The sequence below is a fragment of the Hemitrygon akajei genome, chromosome 29 (genome assembly GCF_048418815.1).
Source record: "Hemitrygon akajei chromosome 29, sHemAka1.3, whole genome shotgun sequence".
Classification (NCBI taxonomy): Eukaryota; Metazoa; Chordata; class Chondrichthyes; order Myliobatiformes; family Dasyatidae; genus Hemitrygon; species Hemitrygon akajei.
Window position 1 is genome coordinate 14,644,300 of NC_133152.1, and position 17,783 is coordinate 14,662,082.

A 17,783-nucleotide genomic window follows, 5' to 3' on the forward strand; every position below is an offset into this window, starting at 1 on the left:
GAAACACATTCAATTCAGCAGGGCTCATACTGGCATCTTATTTAAGACCTATTTTTCAGCACCAACTTTAGAATTACATTTATAAGAGTGATATACAAAGAATGCATTCAATTACAGTGGCTGTTTGCTAGAGATTACTGTTCCAAGAATATTACACATTTATCAGCTCTGCTCTACAATTAATTACTTTTGATGCTTTAAATTAATTGCAAGTGCAACTGCATTTCATTGCTCCAACTACGTAGACTTTTTAAAGATTGTGCTTGGAATGATAAAACAACTAAGATACTTCCCCTTTCTCATATTTTCATAGTGTACAAACATCCTCATTTCTGCAGTTTACAGACCTTTTAGATTTATACATTTAATAAACAAGAAATAACATGCTGTCATTATTGAATATCTCCCATTCTCCACATTCACTGAGAAAGGAAACACTAATCAGAAATAAAATGATCAGCAGATTCCACAACATAATTTGAAATAATGCCACATATAGCTAGAATGTGAACAATACTTTCAAAAACTATGTAAGTCCAAACTTCAATAAATAAGAGATATAATTTGGCCTACCAGCAAGAGATAAGTACATGTGCTCATAAAAGACTACCAAAATCTTTTGCCATTTATGCACACTGCTTTTGCAAACAATTATGTCCTATCTAGGAGTTGGAAGGGAGGTGGGAAGTAAGCTGGACTATAATAAGCTGGCAACATTTCCTCATACGGTACTTTAATGGAAAAAGGAGTGACATTTCTTTTTAAGATTTACTGAAATACTTATTTAAGCAGCACTAAAACCCCAGTCTTCTCTTATTGGTAAGTTATTGTAACCTGCCAATAGCAGAATGAATGGCAAGTCTACATTCCACCATGAGTACTGCAAGATGGCAGACATTTTAACAAATGGTGTGAAAGAGCAGCCCAATTCCATGTAAAATTGATGATATATTGACTCAGGGCAACAAGGCTTATAAATTCCAAGAAACTGGTTTAATATGCAAATGATTAAATTACAAATGCAAATTTGTAGACAAGATACTTTAAATAATGATGTGATTATAAATTTTTGTTATTAATTGAGTTAGCCCCCTTAAGATGATCATTTCAATAAACATTGGGTACTGTATCACCTCATCTTTGTCATTCCTGGCCCCCAGTCTGATTCCAGCAGGCTCTTCCAGTTTTCAAATTATAGTGGCAACAATATAATTAATATTTTTTCAAATAATACATTCTAAAATGGGTTGATAGCTTATATACATCATCTAAATCCAATTCAGGTCTCCCTAGCTAACAAAGGGATTAAGCTCCTAAAGAACCCTTTGTTATGGAAACACTTGTACAGTGGGAGACACAACAAAACCTAATTTTCACAATGGATACCCATTGCTGGAAATGATTTAATGTCAGAAGCACTTCAAACTCTTCCCTTTAAAGATGCAGTAAATTAAAAGTAAACCACACTTATTTTGGAAAGCTGAAACATAAAAACCCAAATCAAAATACTTGGCTTTTGTTGCCAGATTAAGAGTGGCAATGCTCAAGAGACCACTTCCATTAACCCGATCAAAAAGTCATAAACCTTACAGGTTTTCACAGAACTGTGTTTGAAAGGGTGTCTACAAATGTGTTCCCTATCATTTGTTTCAGCAAGCAAAACCCTTGTAAAAGAACAAATTAGATTATTGCTGGAGCAAAGACTTTAGTGAATGTTCACTAATGATAGCTCAGGAAATTATAGACCAGTGAGTCTTCCTTCAGTGATTGGTAAGTTGATGGAAAAGATCGTTAGAGGAAGGATTTATAAACATTTGGAGAGGCATAATATGGTTAGGAATAGTCATCATGGCTCTGTCATAGGCAAGTCATGCCTTATGAGCTTGATTGAATATTTTATGGATGTGACTAAACACATTGATGAAGGTAGAGCAGTAAATGTAGTGTATATGGATTTCAGCAAGGCATTTGATAAGGTATCCTTTATCAAGGCTTATTGAGAAAGTAAGAAGGTGTGGGATCCAAGGGGACCTTGCTTTGTGGATCCAAAACTGGCTTGCACACATAAGGTGAAGAATGGTTGCAGATGGGTCATATTCTGCATGGAGGTTGGTGACCTGTGGTGTGCCTCAGAGATCTGTTCTGGGACCCCCTTCTCTTTGTGATTTTTAAAAATGACCTGGATGAGGAAGTGGAGGGATGGGTTAGTAAATTTGCTGATGACACAAAGATTGGGGGTGTTGTGGATAGTGTGGAGGGCTGTCAGAGGTTACAGCGGGACATTGGTAGGATGCAAAACTGGGCTGAGAAGTGGCAGATGGAGTTCAACCCAGGTAAGTGTGAGGTGGTTCATTTTGGTAGGTCAAGTTCGATAGCAGAATATAGCATTAATGGTAAGACTCTTGGCAGTGTGGAGGATCAGAGGAATCTTGGGGTCCGAGTCCATAGGACACTCAAAGCTGCTGTGCAGGATGACTGTGTGGTTAAGAAGGCTTACAGTGTATTGGCCTTCATCAACTGTGGGATTGAGTTCAAGAGAGGTAATGTTACAGTTATATAGGACTCTGGTGAGACCCCACTTGGGAGTACTGTGCTCATTTCTGGTCACCTCAATACAAGAACGGTGTGGAAGCTATAGAAAGGCTGCAGAGGAGATTTACAAGGAAGTTGTCTGGATTGGCGAGCATGCTTTATGAGAATAGGTTGAGAGAACTTGGCCTTTTCTCCTTGGAGCGACGGAGGATGAGAAGTGACCTGATAGAGGTGTTAAAGATGATGAGAGGCATTGATCGCACGGTTTTAAGGTGCCTGGAAGTAGGTACAGAGGAGATGTCAGGGGCAGGTTTTTTTTTAAAAACGCAGAGTAGTGACTGTGTGGAATGGGCTGCCAGCATCAGTGGTGGCAGCAGATAACATGTTCAGCACAGCATTGTGGGGCAAAAGGACTGTATCATGCTGCAGGTTTTCTATGCTTCCATGTTCTAATGGAGATGGGCATCAGATGGCAAAATATGGAAGATGCAAGAAATCCAATTTACACACAGAAATCAGAAAAAAACTTAGCAAAGACACTGTTAAATACAATCAACCCGAATCTCCGCTTCTGTTCAGATGCTGCTCGGTTTATTGAGTGCTCTAATACCATCTGTTTTAACATCACAGATGCATAACCACTTCTGAAAATATTATAAACCAAAACTCACTGTTTTGGTTTGAGAGGGTAGCTTAAGGGTAAATGTTACCTGCTGCAAAATTATGTTTAATAAGGGTAATATTAGACATAATGGACGGAAAACCTGTTCCAATATTTCTTCCTTCTTTGTCATGTTTATTTTACATTGAATGTCAGAGTGATGAAGAACCAAAAGTAACAATTCTGAAACAATTCATGTGAATTTGTAGACAAAAGATTGTTGACAACAATATACAATGTACAGTATTTTTACTAAGTGAGACAAGATTACAGAAAAAAAGCTTAACAAAATGGTGCTGCATGCAAGTACTGTACTTACAAATCTGACACTAATGCAATTATCAAAAGAGTAGCAACATTCAGTAATACACATACTGTGTACAGGCCAATTTCTTAAGACTAATCTCCAATACAAATCATACAAGGATTTTGAACAATGAACTTGTAATACCCGACTTCAAAAGGGCAAAGACACACCAAAATGCTTCCATTTTCACTCTAGTTACCTCATGAAGTTTTCATGTCTCAGCAGTAATGTCAAAACTCAATATACTATGGCACAGATAAACTTTTGCATTAGCTTAGGAGGATTCTCCCCTTGCCTCCCCAAAATATTTATCAACTGTACATACCAGTTACCTTATTTAGAAGAAGATTCCAACAAACTCTGTATTACCATAATTTCCATTAATTCAACTGGCATTTTGGTTTGCTCCCCACTTAAAAGGTAGAAATTGAGTGTGCTGCCTATAGTTTTGTTAAAAGGTCACACACTTAAATATAAACCCATTAAACTAAAAAACATTCTTGAAACAAGTTGATGTCCAACAGCTTATCTAAAATAGCATTCTACTGAGTTATCTAAAAATAAGTATCTACTTTTTTTTTCTAGGTTAGCTGCAGAAAAGTATCGTGTCACGTGGCACATTTCAAATGAGAAAACATGCACCACTGAGTAACAGCATTCCAGCCTCGCTGTTACTTTCTCTGCCTCTGTGAATACCTTGTGGTGGCCTTGGCAGGTCCTTTCACCTTCTTTGGGGTTGCAGGAGACTTTTTAGGAGACCCACGCCGAGGCTTTTGAGGTGCTGCTGGCTTTTTAGCCAATTTTGAAGACGACGGCTTTGATTTTTTAGCTGGTTTTTTTGCAGGTACTTTCTTTGACAGCATGCTCTTCTTAGCAGTAACTTCTTTCTTCGGTTTGGCAGCTTTTCGCTTCTGCAACTTGGCCTTGGCTTGTGGAATTGGCTTCTGTCTATTTTGGGTTACAAATATGATAGCATTAATATTGGTAGTTCAGTAAAATGGCTCTCCTGACTGCTCATGGTTACAGTACAACTCAGTTTTTGGCATCCACCAGGGAAAAGAAGTACCAAATGGTTAAATCAAAGGACATTGGTTTAAAATCAAAGGCACTATATTGTTGCTCGTTCCAGGTATTAAACCAATCAGCAATAGTAGCATTCTATTTTTGTTTCAGATTTCCAGTTTTTCTTCGTACCCAAGGCTTTCTAATTTTTCAATGCTGATGCTCTTCATACTTATAAAATTCCTAAATGACTGTTTGGGTAATCTTGTCAATATATTAAAAATACAGCCACAAACATTCTCAAAATTAAAATCATTTAATGGCAAATACATACCTTTTTTTAGGAGGCTCATCTTCATCAGATTCTTCTTCTGACTCTGATACCTCATCCTCATCTTCCTCTTCTACCTCAGATTCATCCTCATTCTGATGCTGCTTTTCAGGGAAAAGGACACTAGGACTAAAGAAAAATAGAAATATTTAGTCACAGTTAAGGAATATTACTCAACAGCAAGCAAGTTTAGTCCCTACATTGTCATCTAAATGGAAACGGCCTGCAGTAGCATAGGCAATCCTATTACAATTTAGACAGCGAACTACTGGAAATAAAGATGATAGAGAAAATTAGACAGCAGAGCAGAAAGGATTCAAGTAAGAGACAGAAAAAGACAAATATGAAAAATTTGAAGCCTCACTGTCTCTCTCAGCACTTAAAAGTCAATGAAATTGTAGTCAATTGTAATGTAAAAAACTAATCTAAGGGTTCAAGGCCTTTAAGCTGCATTTAGATTGTCCCTTCATGAAAACGCCAAGCTGTCCCGTTTGGATTTGAAAAATATTGATGATCAACTTCCAGAGTAACAGAATATATTTTAAAACAAAAAGCTCCAGTTAAAACATTAGAAATAAGGAATTAATTCAATAGAAGGAAATGCTACAGTGCTCAATAGAAAGAAACACACTGCCTAAAACGGGTATCAAATTCATATTATCCAGCTTCCATAAGTATACAAAATTAAAACAAAATCCAGTGGTGTTAAAGAGATGAGAATGAAAAACCAGCACTGAAATACTAGTTCAAAGTTGTTTGACTAAAACAATGCTGTTTGCTCAAAGCATGCTAATTATCTTAAACCTCAATTACCTTGCAAATATTCAATCCCCTCTGTTGGCCAGATAGTAGTTATGAAACAGACTGAACAATCTAATCTCCTCTGATGAATCCTGCTACTCGAGATATCACCACAAGGACTCAGAATTAATTTGCCGATCCACCAGCAGCTTCAAGAAAATCAGCTGTTGCAGGGATGACACTAGGCAGAAATGGTCCAGGCCTGGGTTCTACAGATGCAACTAAGAATGAAACAGCACAGATGTCTGCTGTTGGTCACCAGTTAACTCACACTCTGGGAGCATCAAGAGAATGGTCAGCTGGTCAAAATCTAAGCTAGGGAAATGTAAAATTAAAAATTACTTGCCACTTATAAGTTACTGTTGCAAATTCACTAAAAGAAAATGGAAAGTATAATTCTTAAAACTAATTTGCCAAAGGGCAATTACTGACCAAGATGGTGACTTTGGGCTTCTGAGGACCAGAACTACCAAATCAAACCCCACCATTCACACAACGAAAATGTACACAATGCAAAACATCTTACTTTCAGCAAAATATTGAAGCCTTTGAATTAGATTTCAAAAATAAAGCCTTATGCTGAACATTTAAAAAATTAATACCAGACAAACCAAAATAATAAACTTCATACAGAAGTCCTGAAGCTGACCCATTCCCTGTGCCACTTTTAATGGCTGTAGCTACCTGCAAGCGATGATCAACAAATGAGTATTTGGTGTTTCTAAATATGGGAACAAGCAAGCCCTCTGACCAAAATGTGCCAATATGTTACTGGAATTTTACAATTTTCTGTTATTAATTAAAATCATTCTTGCCTGGGGTAAAATGGGAAACAGAGCTGGAAGGAACCACTGAATCCTTTGCCAGAAATCTGTTCAATCCATCCATTTTTTTCACATTTCTGCAGTGTTCTCTTCAACATATGCACTGGAAAAAAATAAGCACAAGACAATTAAAATACTAACACTGAAAAATGCATTCATTTTGGTTACAGTGGTATAATGGGTAAAAGGAAAGACTCAAATCCATTCTTCCATGTGGAATTAACTTTGCTCTCTTTGGAAGAGAGAATAACAATTAGTACTTTAAAAAATGCCACTCCAATTTTCAATTATAGATGTTCAAATTTATCTTCTGCATGCCAAATACATGACATCTTGTTGCAACACTGATGTAAAATTTTCTCAAAGCAGGTTCAGTTCTTTTGTGATTATATGCTTCTCCTATTATAATCAATACTGTAAATTCTGGTGTATAAGCTGGGAATTTGGCCCTAAATTTTGGTCCTAAAATTAGGGGGTTGGCTTATACAGAGGGTGCTAACTTTGGAAGAACAAATATACGGAAGACAGGTCGTATTTATTGGCTGTTTTTGAGTCAAATTCGTTCCACTGTTGATGCATGAATTCTTTGAATGGTTTGTTTAAACTCACATTTAGTGGCAGGAGCACGGACATCAAACCACCGGGGATGACTGCAATGTCCATATTTTCAGCTTTCAATGCTGCTTTTGTCTCACCTGACAAGTGCGCTTTGAACATGTCCCAGACAAAAGTAGTGACTTTTCCTTCCTGAAACCTTCCGGACGTCGATGCCACACCTCTTTAACCTACTTCAAGCAACCCGCTTCATCCATCCAGCAGCGTTCTTGAATGTATACAACACCCCGCGGGAATTTTCTGAGCAATCTTTGTTTCTTGTCTCAACGTGAGATCACGTCTATTCATAAATCAAGTGCACCAACTTCGTGTAGCTTTGAAATTTTCACTGACCTCACGGTGTTTTTCGGCCCATTTCAACGCTTGAACTCAAATCATTTCTCTAGAAACAATGTATCTAGACAATTGCTGATGATCCACCCACTCTAAACCTTTTTCTTCGAATTCTGGCCACCGGCATGTTTTCCCGTGGTTTGCACTTTTGTCTTTGGCATTTTCCTCAGCGTGTCCTCTGCCTTTCTCCACTCTCTCACTTGTTTCTTGTTTACACTAAACTAATTAGCAGCTGCAAAATTATTTGTTCCTTTAGCAAAATCAAGAACCTTCAGCTTGAAGCCAGCATCATATCGCATTTGTTTTAATCTTTTGTACATGATGGTCTCAAACTCAATACTGAGTACACGTACTGATCCCGCCACCTCGTGTTATGTTTTAACGAGATTACGATGGGCACTAAATGGTTTCACGGGGGTTACATTTCATAGGATTCTTTTACCATTGGGAGCCTAATCCAAAACCTCCCTCTCTGATTTATTATTAAGAATTTGCTTATAACGCTCTACAATGTGTAGGCCTGTTTTCTTAGCAGGTACTGGTTCACAAAATTTCAAAGTTCAGGATCCAGCATGTGAGATCTTGTGATCTTTTCTGGTTAAATCAAAAACCTCTACAAAAGGGGTCGGCTTATACAAAGGTAACATGAAAAAGTCACCTTTTTAACCTTGAAAATGGGGAGTCTTCTTATACTCCAGGTCGGCTTATACACCGGAATTTACAGTATATTATTTGCTTTTGTAGAAAAATGTGAAAACCATCTTAACCATCTCTATTCCTGCTCTCAAGTACACGGGTTAAATACTGATTGGTACCACTGCTAACATTCATTTCATGAAACCTGGTGAGATATCTGAATTACTGTAACACTCCTTCCATAATTGTGATATTCCATCCCTAGGCAAGGTATAATGATTATTATTGTAGACAATTTCTCACCTAAGTGCGCTGAAGCATGAGAAGTGATTTTATTCCTTGGCCTTATCCAAAAGTCTAAGAGGGAGAACATGATCCACGAATTCTACATTATTAAGGGAATTATTAATACAAGTGAATTTGATAACATAGGACCTGGCACATTTAGACTTGGAAAGGGTTAGTTGTGCAGTTTCAATTACTTGGTGTGCATTCAACTAGGAAGACCAGCTCTTTGTTAAAGTAGCAATAACCACCTTGGAAAATAAGATTAGGATAGGAAGGTGCTTATATTTTTTAAGTATTAAGTAAACACTGCTGTCTTTCGAAATCTAGACATTATCTTTAATAAATAAAGGAAGAATCTCTGATTTCTTGAGATGTGCAGAACTAGCTTTTGATCTCTTTACAACTCAACCAGAGAGATATTGTATGGATGGGAGCGTACTGTCAAACAACAATTTTTCAAATCTGATTTCAATTTAGATTTCTTTACATCTAGAGGAATATGGGGTGTCAAATGGTTGTTGTGATGTGTCTAGTGTGGTAGTGTAGTGGGTAGTGCTTGTCACTCTCAGCTTCCACTGCTGGCTAGCAGTCTCGCAAAAAGGAGAGCTGAATGTGCAAGTCTCTCCCAGCCTGTACAAACTCTCCAACAGCAAGCCTCACGTGGTGCCTCCTTTCTGGTTACACACAGAAACTGAACTTCTTTCAGACTCGGGCTGAACTAGAGGATGGGGAGAAGATCTGGCACCTACACACGTAGCATGCAGGCTGGATACATCCCAGTGCTTGTGAACAAAATTCTTAGCTATAGGTATATAGCCCCACTGCCTTGTGGACAGCATCAGGAGAGTCAAAGCCTATGGGAGTAAACCCAGACAGAAAATCCAGAGTGGAGCCCCTAAGGCAGCTGAATGTCACTGAATATCCATTCGGCAGCTCCTGCAGCCAAGCATATTGCTTCACTTTCCTTTGGAATTTGCCAGTGAGGCAGAGAGGGTGATCTTAACAACTGGGCATCCTGGGATCTCTGGACCTTCTGCCCAGGCTTATGCCCTGAAGAGGTTATTCCAGTGTCACTATCTCTTGTCCTTCATCACAGGAATATGAATGACAGCACAAGTTTACAAATTACAATTCGGTCTTCATTTGTGACTTGCACTGGCAGAGATGACTAATCTTGATATGTATGGCAAGGATCTATTGCAATAAACAACATCTATAATAATTCATCTTAGGATGAGACTTTGCATTCTAGAAAACCTGAGATGTCCTGAATTTTCAGAGAATGGTGTTTCTCTATGCTGCCCTCACCTGCATCTCCTTCATTTCCCATACATCTGCCTCATTCCATCCTTCACTGCCATAACTGTAATAGGGTTCCCCTTGTCCATACCTAACACCCTACGAGCTTTCATATCTACATCATCTTCTGTAACCAACACCAACTACAACAGGATCCTACCACTAAGCTCATCTTTCCCTCCCCCAACCTATATAGGCATTGGTCTCGACATGTCTCTCTTGTCCTCTTGTCTCTCTCAACTGATATCCATCCTGGCACTTATCCCTGTACATAGGACAAGTGCCACACTTCACCTTTTCATCATTTCTCGGTGGCCACCCATTTCAATTTGACTTCCCATTCCAACGTCAGTCCTTGGCATCCTCTACTGCCACGATGAAACCACACTCAAGTTGGAGGAACAACACATCACATTTCATCTGGGTAGCCTCTAATGATGGCATTAACACCAATTTCTCTTAACTTTCTGTAATTGCTCTGCCCTCTCTTCTCACATTTTCCAAACACCATTCTGGTTACCCTCGCACCCTCTCCATCCACCTATCACCTCCCTTTGATGCCCCTCCTCATTCCCTTCCTTTCATAGTTCACTGTCCTTTCCCATTAGATTCCTTCTTCATTCACCTATGACCTCCCACCTTATTCCATCACCCTTCCCCCACCCAACTCCCCCCTCATCTGGTTTCACCTATCACTTGGCAGCTTGTACTCCTTCCTCTCCCACCTTCTAAATCTAGATTCTTCCTCTTCCTTTCCAGTCCTGATGAAAGGTTTCAGCCCAAAACATAGACTGTTAATTCCTCTCCTGGTACTATCTTATTTGTTGAGTTTTTCCAACACACTGGTGCTACTGTAATAAAGTCCTATTAGTACTGATACAAGTTACTTTCACATTTAAAATCAGATGTCCAAGTTCTTCCATCTTTCAACACCTGAAGATAATGGATTTCCAAGAGAACAGTGCCATTTTCACTCAGTTCTTTTCAGCATTTTTGCAAGTGAGCTTTGTCCTTAAATTTCTCTAGTATATCTCTCTATTCTCTAGTATATCAAACTTGGCCTGCAAGTTGGTGTGTGCTGCGTCTGCGAGGCTGGGTTTGACGGAGCTTTCATTGTGTGCTGCGTCTGTGAGGCTGAGTCGGGCGGCATCGTGGAAGTCCACAGCGGGGGTATTCCCTTCTGCCTCCGGCTTGGGATGGTGAGTCTGTCGGGACCCTGGGGACTTGTGGAAACTGTGTGGTGATTTCTTTTGAACTTATAGTCCTTTAACATCTTTGGACTATTTCTACTGTGCCCATGGTCTGTTTTTTTTATCAATTATGCTATTGTTTGCACTGTTGTAACTATATGTTGTAACTGTGTGGTTTTGTGCAGGTCTTGTAGCTTTAGTTTTTGGTCTTGTTTGTCTGGTGGATTTGGAGCTCCTTTCCAGGGAACGCGCTAAGACGGTAGCGCGATATTAATACGCAGCAGCCTCTCCGGACTCTGGATTGGGGATTGCCAAACGTTATGTGGATTTTCTGGTGTAGTCTGTTTTGTCATATGCTTTTGTGATATCATTCTGGAGGAATGTTGTCTCATTTTTTAACTGCATTGCATTTGTGGTTTCTAAATAATAAACTGAATCTGAATCTGAAATGACCCTATCCTAACACAGGAAATAAATTGCCCTGTTCCTCACCACCTAACCCAAAGAGAAACACTCTAGATAATTCTACTTAAAATATGACAGTCAACAATAAGGGTCGTTAGCTCGCTGCTGACTGGAAGATGTTGCCCAATTTTTCTCAGTCTTGTACTCCTCTCTTAACATATGGACTCTTCTTTTGGTCCTGGAATGACCTTTCTTTTAAATAGTTTAAAATAAAAGCACTATGGAAGTTAAGGTTTCCCATGAATCTAATTCCTTCATTCCCTACCTTGGTACTGACACCATAGAATCATGGTGTACTGTATGGCCTACAGTATAATAAGGGACATGTCGTTGCATGTGCTATTAGGCGCGTATTGATCTGTACGTGTGTGCTGAGTTCAGTTCTGCCAGTAAAGAACCATGAACCTTAGCTCCCGTCTCCAGCAATTTTATTAATAGCATTGTTGTGTAACCAGGCCACATACACAACACATAGAAAACCTACAGCACAATACAGGCCCTTCGGCCCACAGTGCTGTGCCAAACATGTACTTTAGAAATTACCTCAGGTTACCCATAGCCCTCTATTTTTCTAAGCTCCATGTACCTATCCAGGAGTCTCTTAAAAGACCCTATTGTATCTGCCTCCACTACTGTCACTGGCAGCCCATTCCACGAACTCACCACTCTCTCCTTAAAAAACTTACCCCTGACATCTCCTCTGTACCTACTTCCAAGCACCATAAAATTGTGTCCTCTTGTGTTAGCCATTTCAGACCTGTGAAAAAGCCTCTGATTATTCACACGATCAAAGCCTCTCATCTTATACACCTCTATCAGGTCACCGCTCATCCTCTGTCGTTCCAAGGAGAAAAGGCCAAGTTCTCTCAACCTATTCTCATAGGTTATGCTCCCCAATTCAGGCAACATCCATGTAAATCTCCTCTGCACCCTTTCTATAGCTTTCACATCCTTCCTATAGTGAGGCAACCAGAACTGAGCACAGTACTCCAAGTGGGGTCTGACCAGTGCAACATTACCAAGTGGGGTCTGACCAGCTGCAACATTACCTCTCGGCTCTTGAACTCAGCCACAGTAAGGAAGGCCAATACACCATAGGCTTCTTAACCACACAGTCAACCTGCGCAGCAGCTTTGAATGTTCTATGGAGTCAGACCCCAAGATCCCTCTGATCCTCCACACTGCCAAGAGTCATACTATTAATACTACATTCTGTCATATTTGACCTACCAAAATGAACCACCTCACACTTATCTGGGTTGAACACCATCTGCCACCTCTCAGCCTAGTTTTGCATCCTACCAATGTCCCGCTGTAACCTCTGACAGCCCTCTACACTATCCACGACACCAACGACCTTTATGTCATCTGCAAATTTACTAACCCATCCCTGCACTTCCTCATCCAGGTCATTTATAAAACTTTAAAAAAGGGATCCCAGAACAGATCCCTGAGGCACACCACTGGTCACTCACCTCCATGCAGAATATGACCCATTTAAAACCACTCTTTGCCTTCTGTGTGCAAACCAGTTCTGGATCCACAAAGCAAGGTCCCCTTGGATCCCATGCCTCCTTACTTTCTCAATATGCCTTGCATGGGGTACCTTATCAAATGCCTTGCTGAAATCCACCTACTGCTCTATCTTCATCAACGTGTTTAGTCACATCCTTAAAAAATTCAATCAGGAACGTAAGAAACAACCCACCTTTGACAAAGCCATGCTGACTATTAATCATATTATGCCTCTCCAAATGTTCATAAATCCTGCCTCTCAGGATCTTCTCCATCAACTTAACAACTGCTGAAGTAAGAACCACTATAATTTCTATAATTTCCTGAGCTATCTGTACTCCCTTTCTTGAATAAGGGAACAACATCTACAACCTTCCAATCCTCTGGAACCTCTCCCGTCCCCATGGATGGTGCAAAGATCATTGTCAGAGGCTCAGTAATCTCCTCCCTCGCTTCCCACAGTAGCCTGGGGTATATCTCATCCAGTCCCGGTGACTTATACAACTTGATACTTTCCAAATGTTCCAGCACATCCTTTTTCTGAATGTCTATATGCTCAAGCTTTTCAGCCCACTGTAAGTCATCCCTACAATCGCCAAGGTCCTTTTCTGTAGTGAATACTGAAGCAAAGTATTCATTAAGTACCTCCCTAATTTGTAAATCACCCAGTGATGTTTACATTGAAGCAAACCAAGCAAATGTTGTAATATCCCTACTTTCAAACAGATTGACAAACAATATTCTTTAATAGCAGTACCAATCAATTCAGAGGGTTGGGTTATGCACTGTGCATTATTCAGATTTTCATACTGATGACACACATAAAGCTTCAAGTAACCTTAAAAACACAGACACAGCATCTACTATCACCAGATGTTTAAGGTTCATTAAGTCTCACCTAAACTATGTTTATTCATTATTAGATAATATTTCAAACAACTGTCCAGTCAATATACAATTTGATGCAACATGCAAGTGTAAAGAATGCCAACTTGTCAAACTTTAGCAGCAACTTAAGTCAGCCATAAATACTTTCACAATTATACCAGCAGTTTCCAGAAGAGCATCATAAAATTAGATCTCAAGTAACTTTTTAATGAAGTAATGTAATGTAAACTAAAGATAAGAAAGATAATGTTCAACTTACTCTGGAAATTTGAATTTGTTGCAGGAACTTTCTCTGAAACATATTTTTTAAGTGCTGTGGTTGAACAAGTTTTTGGTTCATTCATGGCAGTTATAGCACTTAGAATTGCATCCTCAAATGGACCTCCAGTTAACAATGGCTTGTCTCCAGCCTTTTTAAGCTGCAACAGGAAGATGGAAGAAATAAAACCTAACAAAAGATTCTAAACACTAATCAAGTTTCAATATTATATAACAAGTGGAGCTAAGACGTAGATCTTTGTGTTCATTATGCAAATTGCACAACCTTGGCTAAAAACAGGACAATGGGATGGTTCTGCCCAGTTTAACCACATTTAACTAAAGCCTCCATGTGAGAGTTCATCCCTGCCCAAATTCACTAACCAATGTCTGACTGCAGTTATATAATTCAGTGGTTCTCAACCTTTTTCTGTTCGTGCCCAACTTGTGACTTTCATTTACCTCTGTGGCCAGTCCCTTAGTTGCTAATGTTATTTTTGGTCAACTGTACTAATTATTCTAATATACAGTCAATATTTATGTTTTAACAGGTTATAGGTAATATGTTAAATATAGTGTTACGGGTATATATGAAAACTAAGTCTATTTCAAAGCTCTGAATAAGATACTTTATTTATAATATATTTATAAAATATTCTTCCATGCAGCAACAATAAAGTGCTTAACTTTGTTACTTAGGGTATTTATTGAGATCCTTGCAAATGATGCAAACTAGCGAGTTTTTGAATTATCTGGTTACAACTTGGTTAAAGATAATCAAAGATCACCTCTCTTTACATCAAGACGGTTACAAGCTTTTGAAGCAGGTGAAGAGCTTAACTAAAACCACACTGAACTAGGAAAGAGGTGGAAAATCCAACTGAAAACAACTTTGCATTCTCCCAGAGCTGTGGAAACTTATTTTGAATATACCTTATTATCCAGAAATTTTGCTTGCTGCATTTGAATTTTGCTTGAACTGTTAGATCAACATCATTCACTTTCACCCCAAATGGATCCATCACCCAATGTGGAGATATGCATCTCCAGTAGGTCACCGAACCAATATTTTAAGAGTGGCCAGTAAAGGAAATTGCATAAGCTCGTGATGTCCAATATTGATGCTGAAAAGTTTTAGAGTTTCCCAAGGAAAGTAGTAGCCTCTTTGCATGGTAAGAGATTGCAGTTTTTTTCCTGGTAACTGTTTAATAAATTCAGTTTTTCAAATATACCCAGCAGGTAAAATGTCAGACTTAGCAGGGACAATGTGTTCTTATAACTTAGAAATGCTACAATACTATCCCAAGGTACAACAAAGTGATGAACACAATTATCTTTCGATAACCTTCAGATCTCTGATTGCATTAGTACCCATTCAACAAAAATACCTACTTGTTTTTCCTCACAAAGTTGTTGAAAAAGATGCTCATGAAATGCATTTGATTTGATGAAGTTAAAGTTGTGCATGGGCAAACAGGAAGCAGGGATTGACACCCCCTCCAACACAACGCTGTTTCGCTGCCTCATTTGCATCTAGTATTCATTTTCAAGAGAGAGGGAGAGAGTGTGTGTGTGTGTGTGTGTGTACATACACACACATATAAATATACATACAGTGGCATGCAAAAGTTTGGGCACCCCTACTCAAAATTTGTTACTGTGAATAGCTAAGCAAGTAAAAGATGACCTGATTTCCAAAAGGCATAAAGTTAAAGATGACACATTTCTTTAATACTTTAAGCAAGATTACTTTTTTATTTCCATCTTTTACAGTTTCAAAATAACAAAAAAGGAAAAGGGCCCGAAGCAAAAGTTTGGGCACCCTGCATGGTCAGTACTTCGTAACAGCCCCTTTGGCAAGTGTCACAGCTTGTAAATACTTTCTGTACCCAGCTAAGAGTCTTTCAATTCTTGTTTGGGGGATTTTTGCCCATTCTTCCTTGCAAAAGGCTTCTAGTTCTGTGAGATTCTTGGGCTATCTTGCATGCACTGCTCTTTTGAGGTCTATCCACAGATTTTCGATGATGTTTAGGTCGGGGGACTGTGAGGGCCATGGCAAAACCTTCAGCTTGCGCCTCTTGAGATAGTCCATTGTGGATTTTGAGGTGTGTTTAGGATCATTATCCTGTTGTAGAAGCCATCCTCTTTTCATCTTCAGCATTTTTTTTTTTAGACGGTGTGATGTCTGCTTCCAGAATCTGCTGGTATTTAATTGAATTCATTCTTTGCTCTACCAGTGAAATGTTCCTCGTACCACTGGCTGCAACACAAGCCCAAAGCATGGTCGATCCACCCCCGTGCTTAACAGTTAGCGAGGTGTTCTTTTCATGAAATTCTGCGCCCTTTTTTCTCCAGCCAAAAAGCTCTATTTTAACTTCATCAGTCCACAGGACTTGTTTCCAAAATGCATCAGGCTTGTTTAGATGTTCCTTTGCAAACTTCTGATGCTGAATTTTGTGCTGAGAATGCAGGAAAGGTTTTCTTCTGATGACTCTTTCATGAAGGCCATATTTGTGCAGGGTTCGCTACACAGTAGAACAGTGCACCACCACTCCAGAGTCTGCTAAATCTTCCTGAAGGTCTTTTGCAGGCAAATGGGGGTTTTGATTTGCTTTTCTAGCAATCCTATGAGCAGTTCTCTCGGGAAGTTTTCTTGGTCTTCCAGACCTCAACTTTACCTCCACTGTTCCTGTTAACTGCCATTTCTTAATTACATTACGAACTGAGGAAACTACCTGAAAACGCTTTGCTGTCTTCTTACAGCCTTCTCCTGCTTTGTGGGCATAATTTATTTTAATTTTCAGAGTGCTAGGCAGCTGCTTAGAGGAGCCCATGTCTGGTGATTGTTGAACAAGGTTTGAAGAGTCAGGGTATTTATAAAGCTTTGAAATTTGCATCACCTGGCCTTTCCTAATTATGACTGTGTAGAAGCTAACAAGCTAATTAAGGTCTGAGACCTTGGTAAAAGTTATCTGAGAGCTCAAATCTCTTGGGGTGCCTGAACTTTTGCATGGTGCTCCTTTCCTTTTTTTTCCACTCTAAAATTGTACGAAAGAAAAATAATCCACTAATCTTGCTTAAAATGTTGAAAAGAATGTTTCATCTTTAACTTTATGACTTTTGGAGATCAGTTCATCTTCTACTCACTATTCATAGTAACAGAAATTTTGACCGGGGTGCCCAGACTTTTGTATGCCACTGTATATATGTATTTCTTGTTTCTTGTTTTTTTAACTTGTGGCCCCTATGAAATGACCCCAGCAGGGAGTGGGGGGGGGGGGGGGGGGGGGGGAGGAGAATATTGCCCACATTGAGACCCACTGATTTAATTTAAAAAATTAAACTTATTTCTTCTTCTGCTCTCTAATAATTAATACCAAACATCAGTATCCATTCAGGAAGTAGTAGTAGTGTGATCACTCCAGTCAAGTATTAAGTTCTCTTAAGGGGTTGTCAATTGGTAGGTACTCAGGTGGCCGTAGAAGTCAATCTGGGATCCACGTACTTTGGTGCAGTGTAGGCAAGAGTAAGTAGTGGCTGTGGTTAGTGGTTGGATCTTTTGGCTGTTCAATATCAGGAGTCCTGCAACAACTGCATGTCAGTTTCCTTTATTCTCAGGATCTTTGTGAAGAGGTAAAAATTAAAATGGTAAATGATATATACAATGAAATTTGTTTCGAGGATATTCCAACAAATTAATAAAATCCCAAATTGGGGTGGGAGCAGAGGATGACACAAAATCTTCAGGATAATTTCCAAAAGGTGGTGAGACCGAAGTGTATTTCAATGCAGCAGAACGCATGTACCTTAAACTGACAACCTTGCCCATCCATTTTTC

At 39.2% G+C, this 17,783-nt stretch overlaps 1 protein-coding gene across 2 annotated transcripts in view; it reads right to left on the reverse strand.

Moving 5' to 3' along the window:
• Positions 1-3,307: 3,307 nt before the first annotated feature.
• Positions 3,308-17,783, reverse strand: part of hp1bp3 (heterochromatin protein 1, binding protein 3) — a 57,643-nt gene continuing 43,167 nt past the window's right edge. For both annotated transcript variants that reach the window (XM_073031719.1, XM_073031717.1), the window contains exons 10-13: positions 13,947-14,106; positions 6,450-6,561; positions 4,837-4,962; positions 3,308-4,448 (exon numbers count right to left, since the gene is read on the reverse strand). In XM_073031719.1, coding sequence (XP_072887820.1) covers positions 4,172-4,448; positions 4,837-4,962; positions 6,450-6,561; positions 13,947-14,106 — 675 coding nt within the window. In that variant the 3' untranslated portion in view covers positions 3,308-4,171. The remainder of the gene's footprint in view (positions 4,449-4,836; positions 4,963-6,449; positions 6,562-13,946; positions 14,107-17,783) is intronic.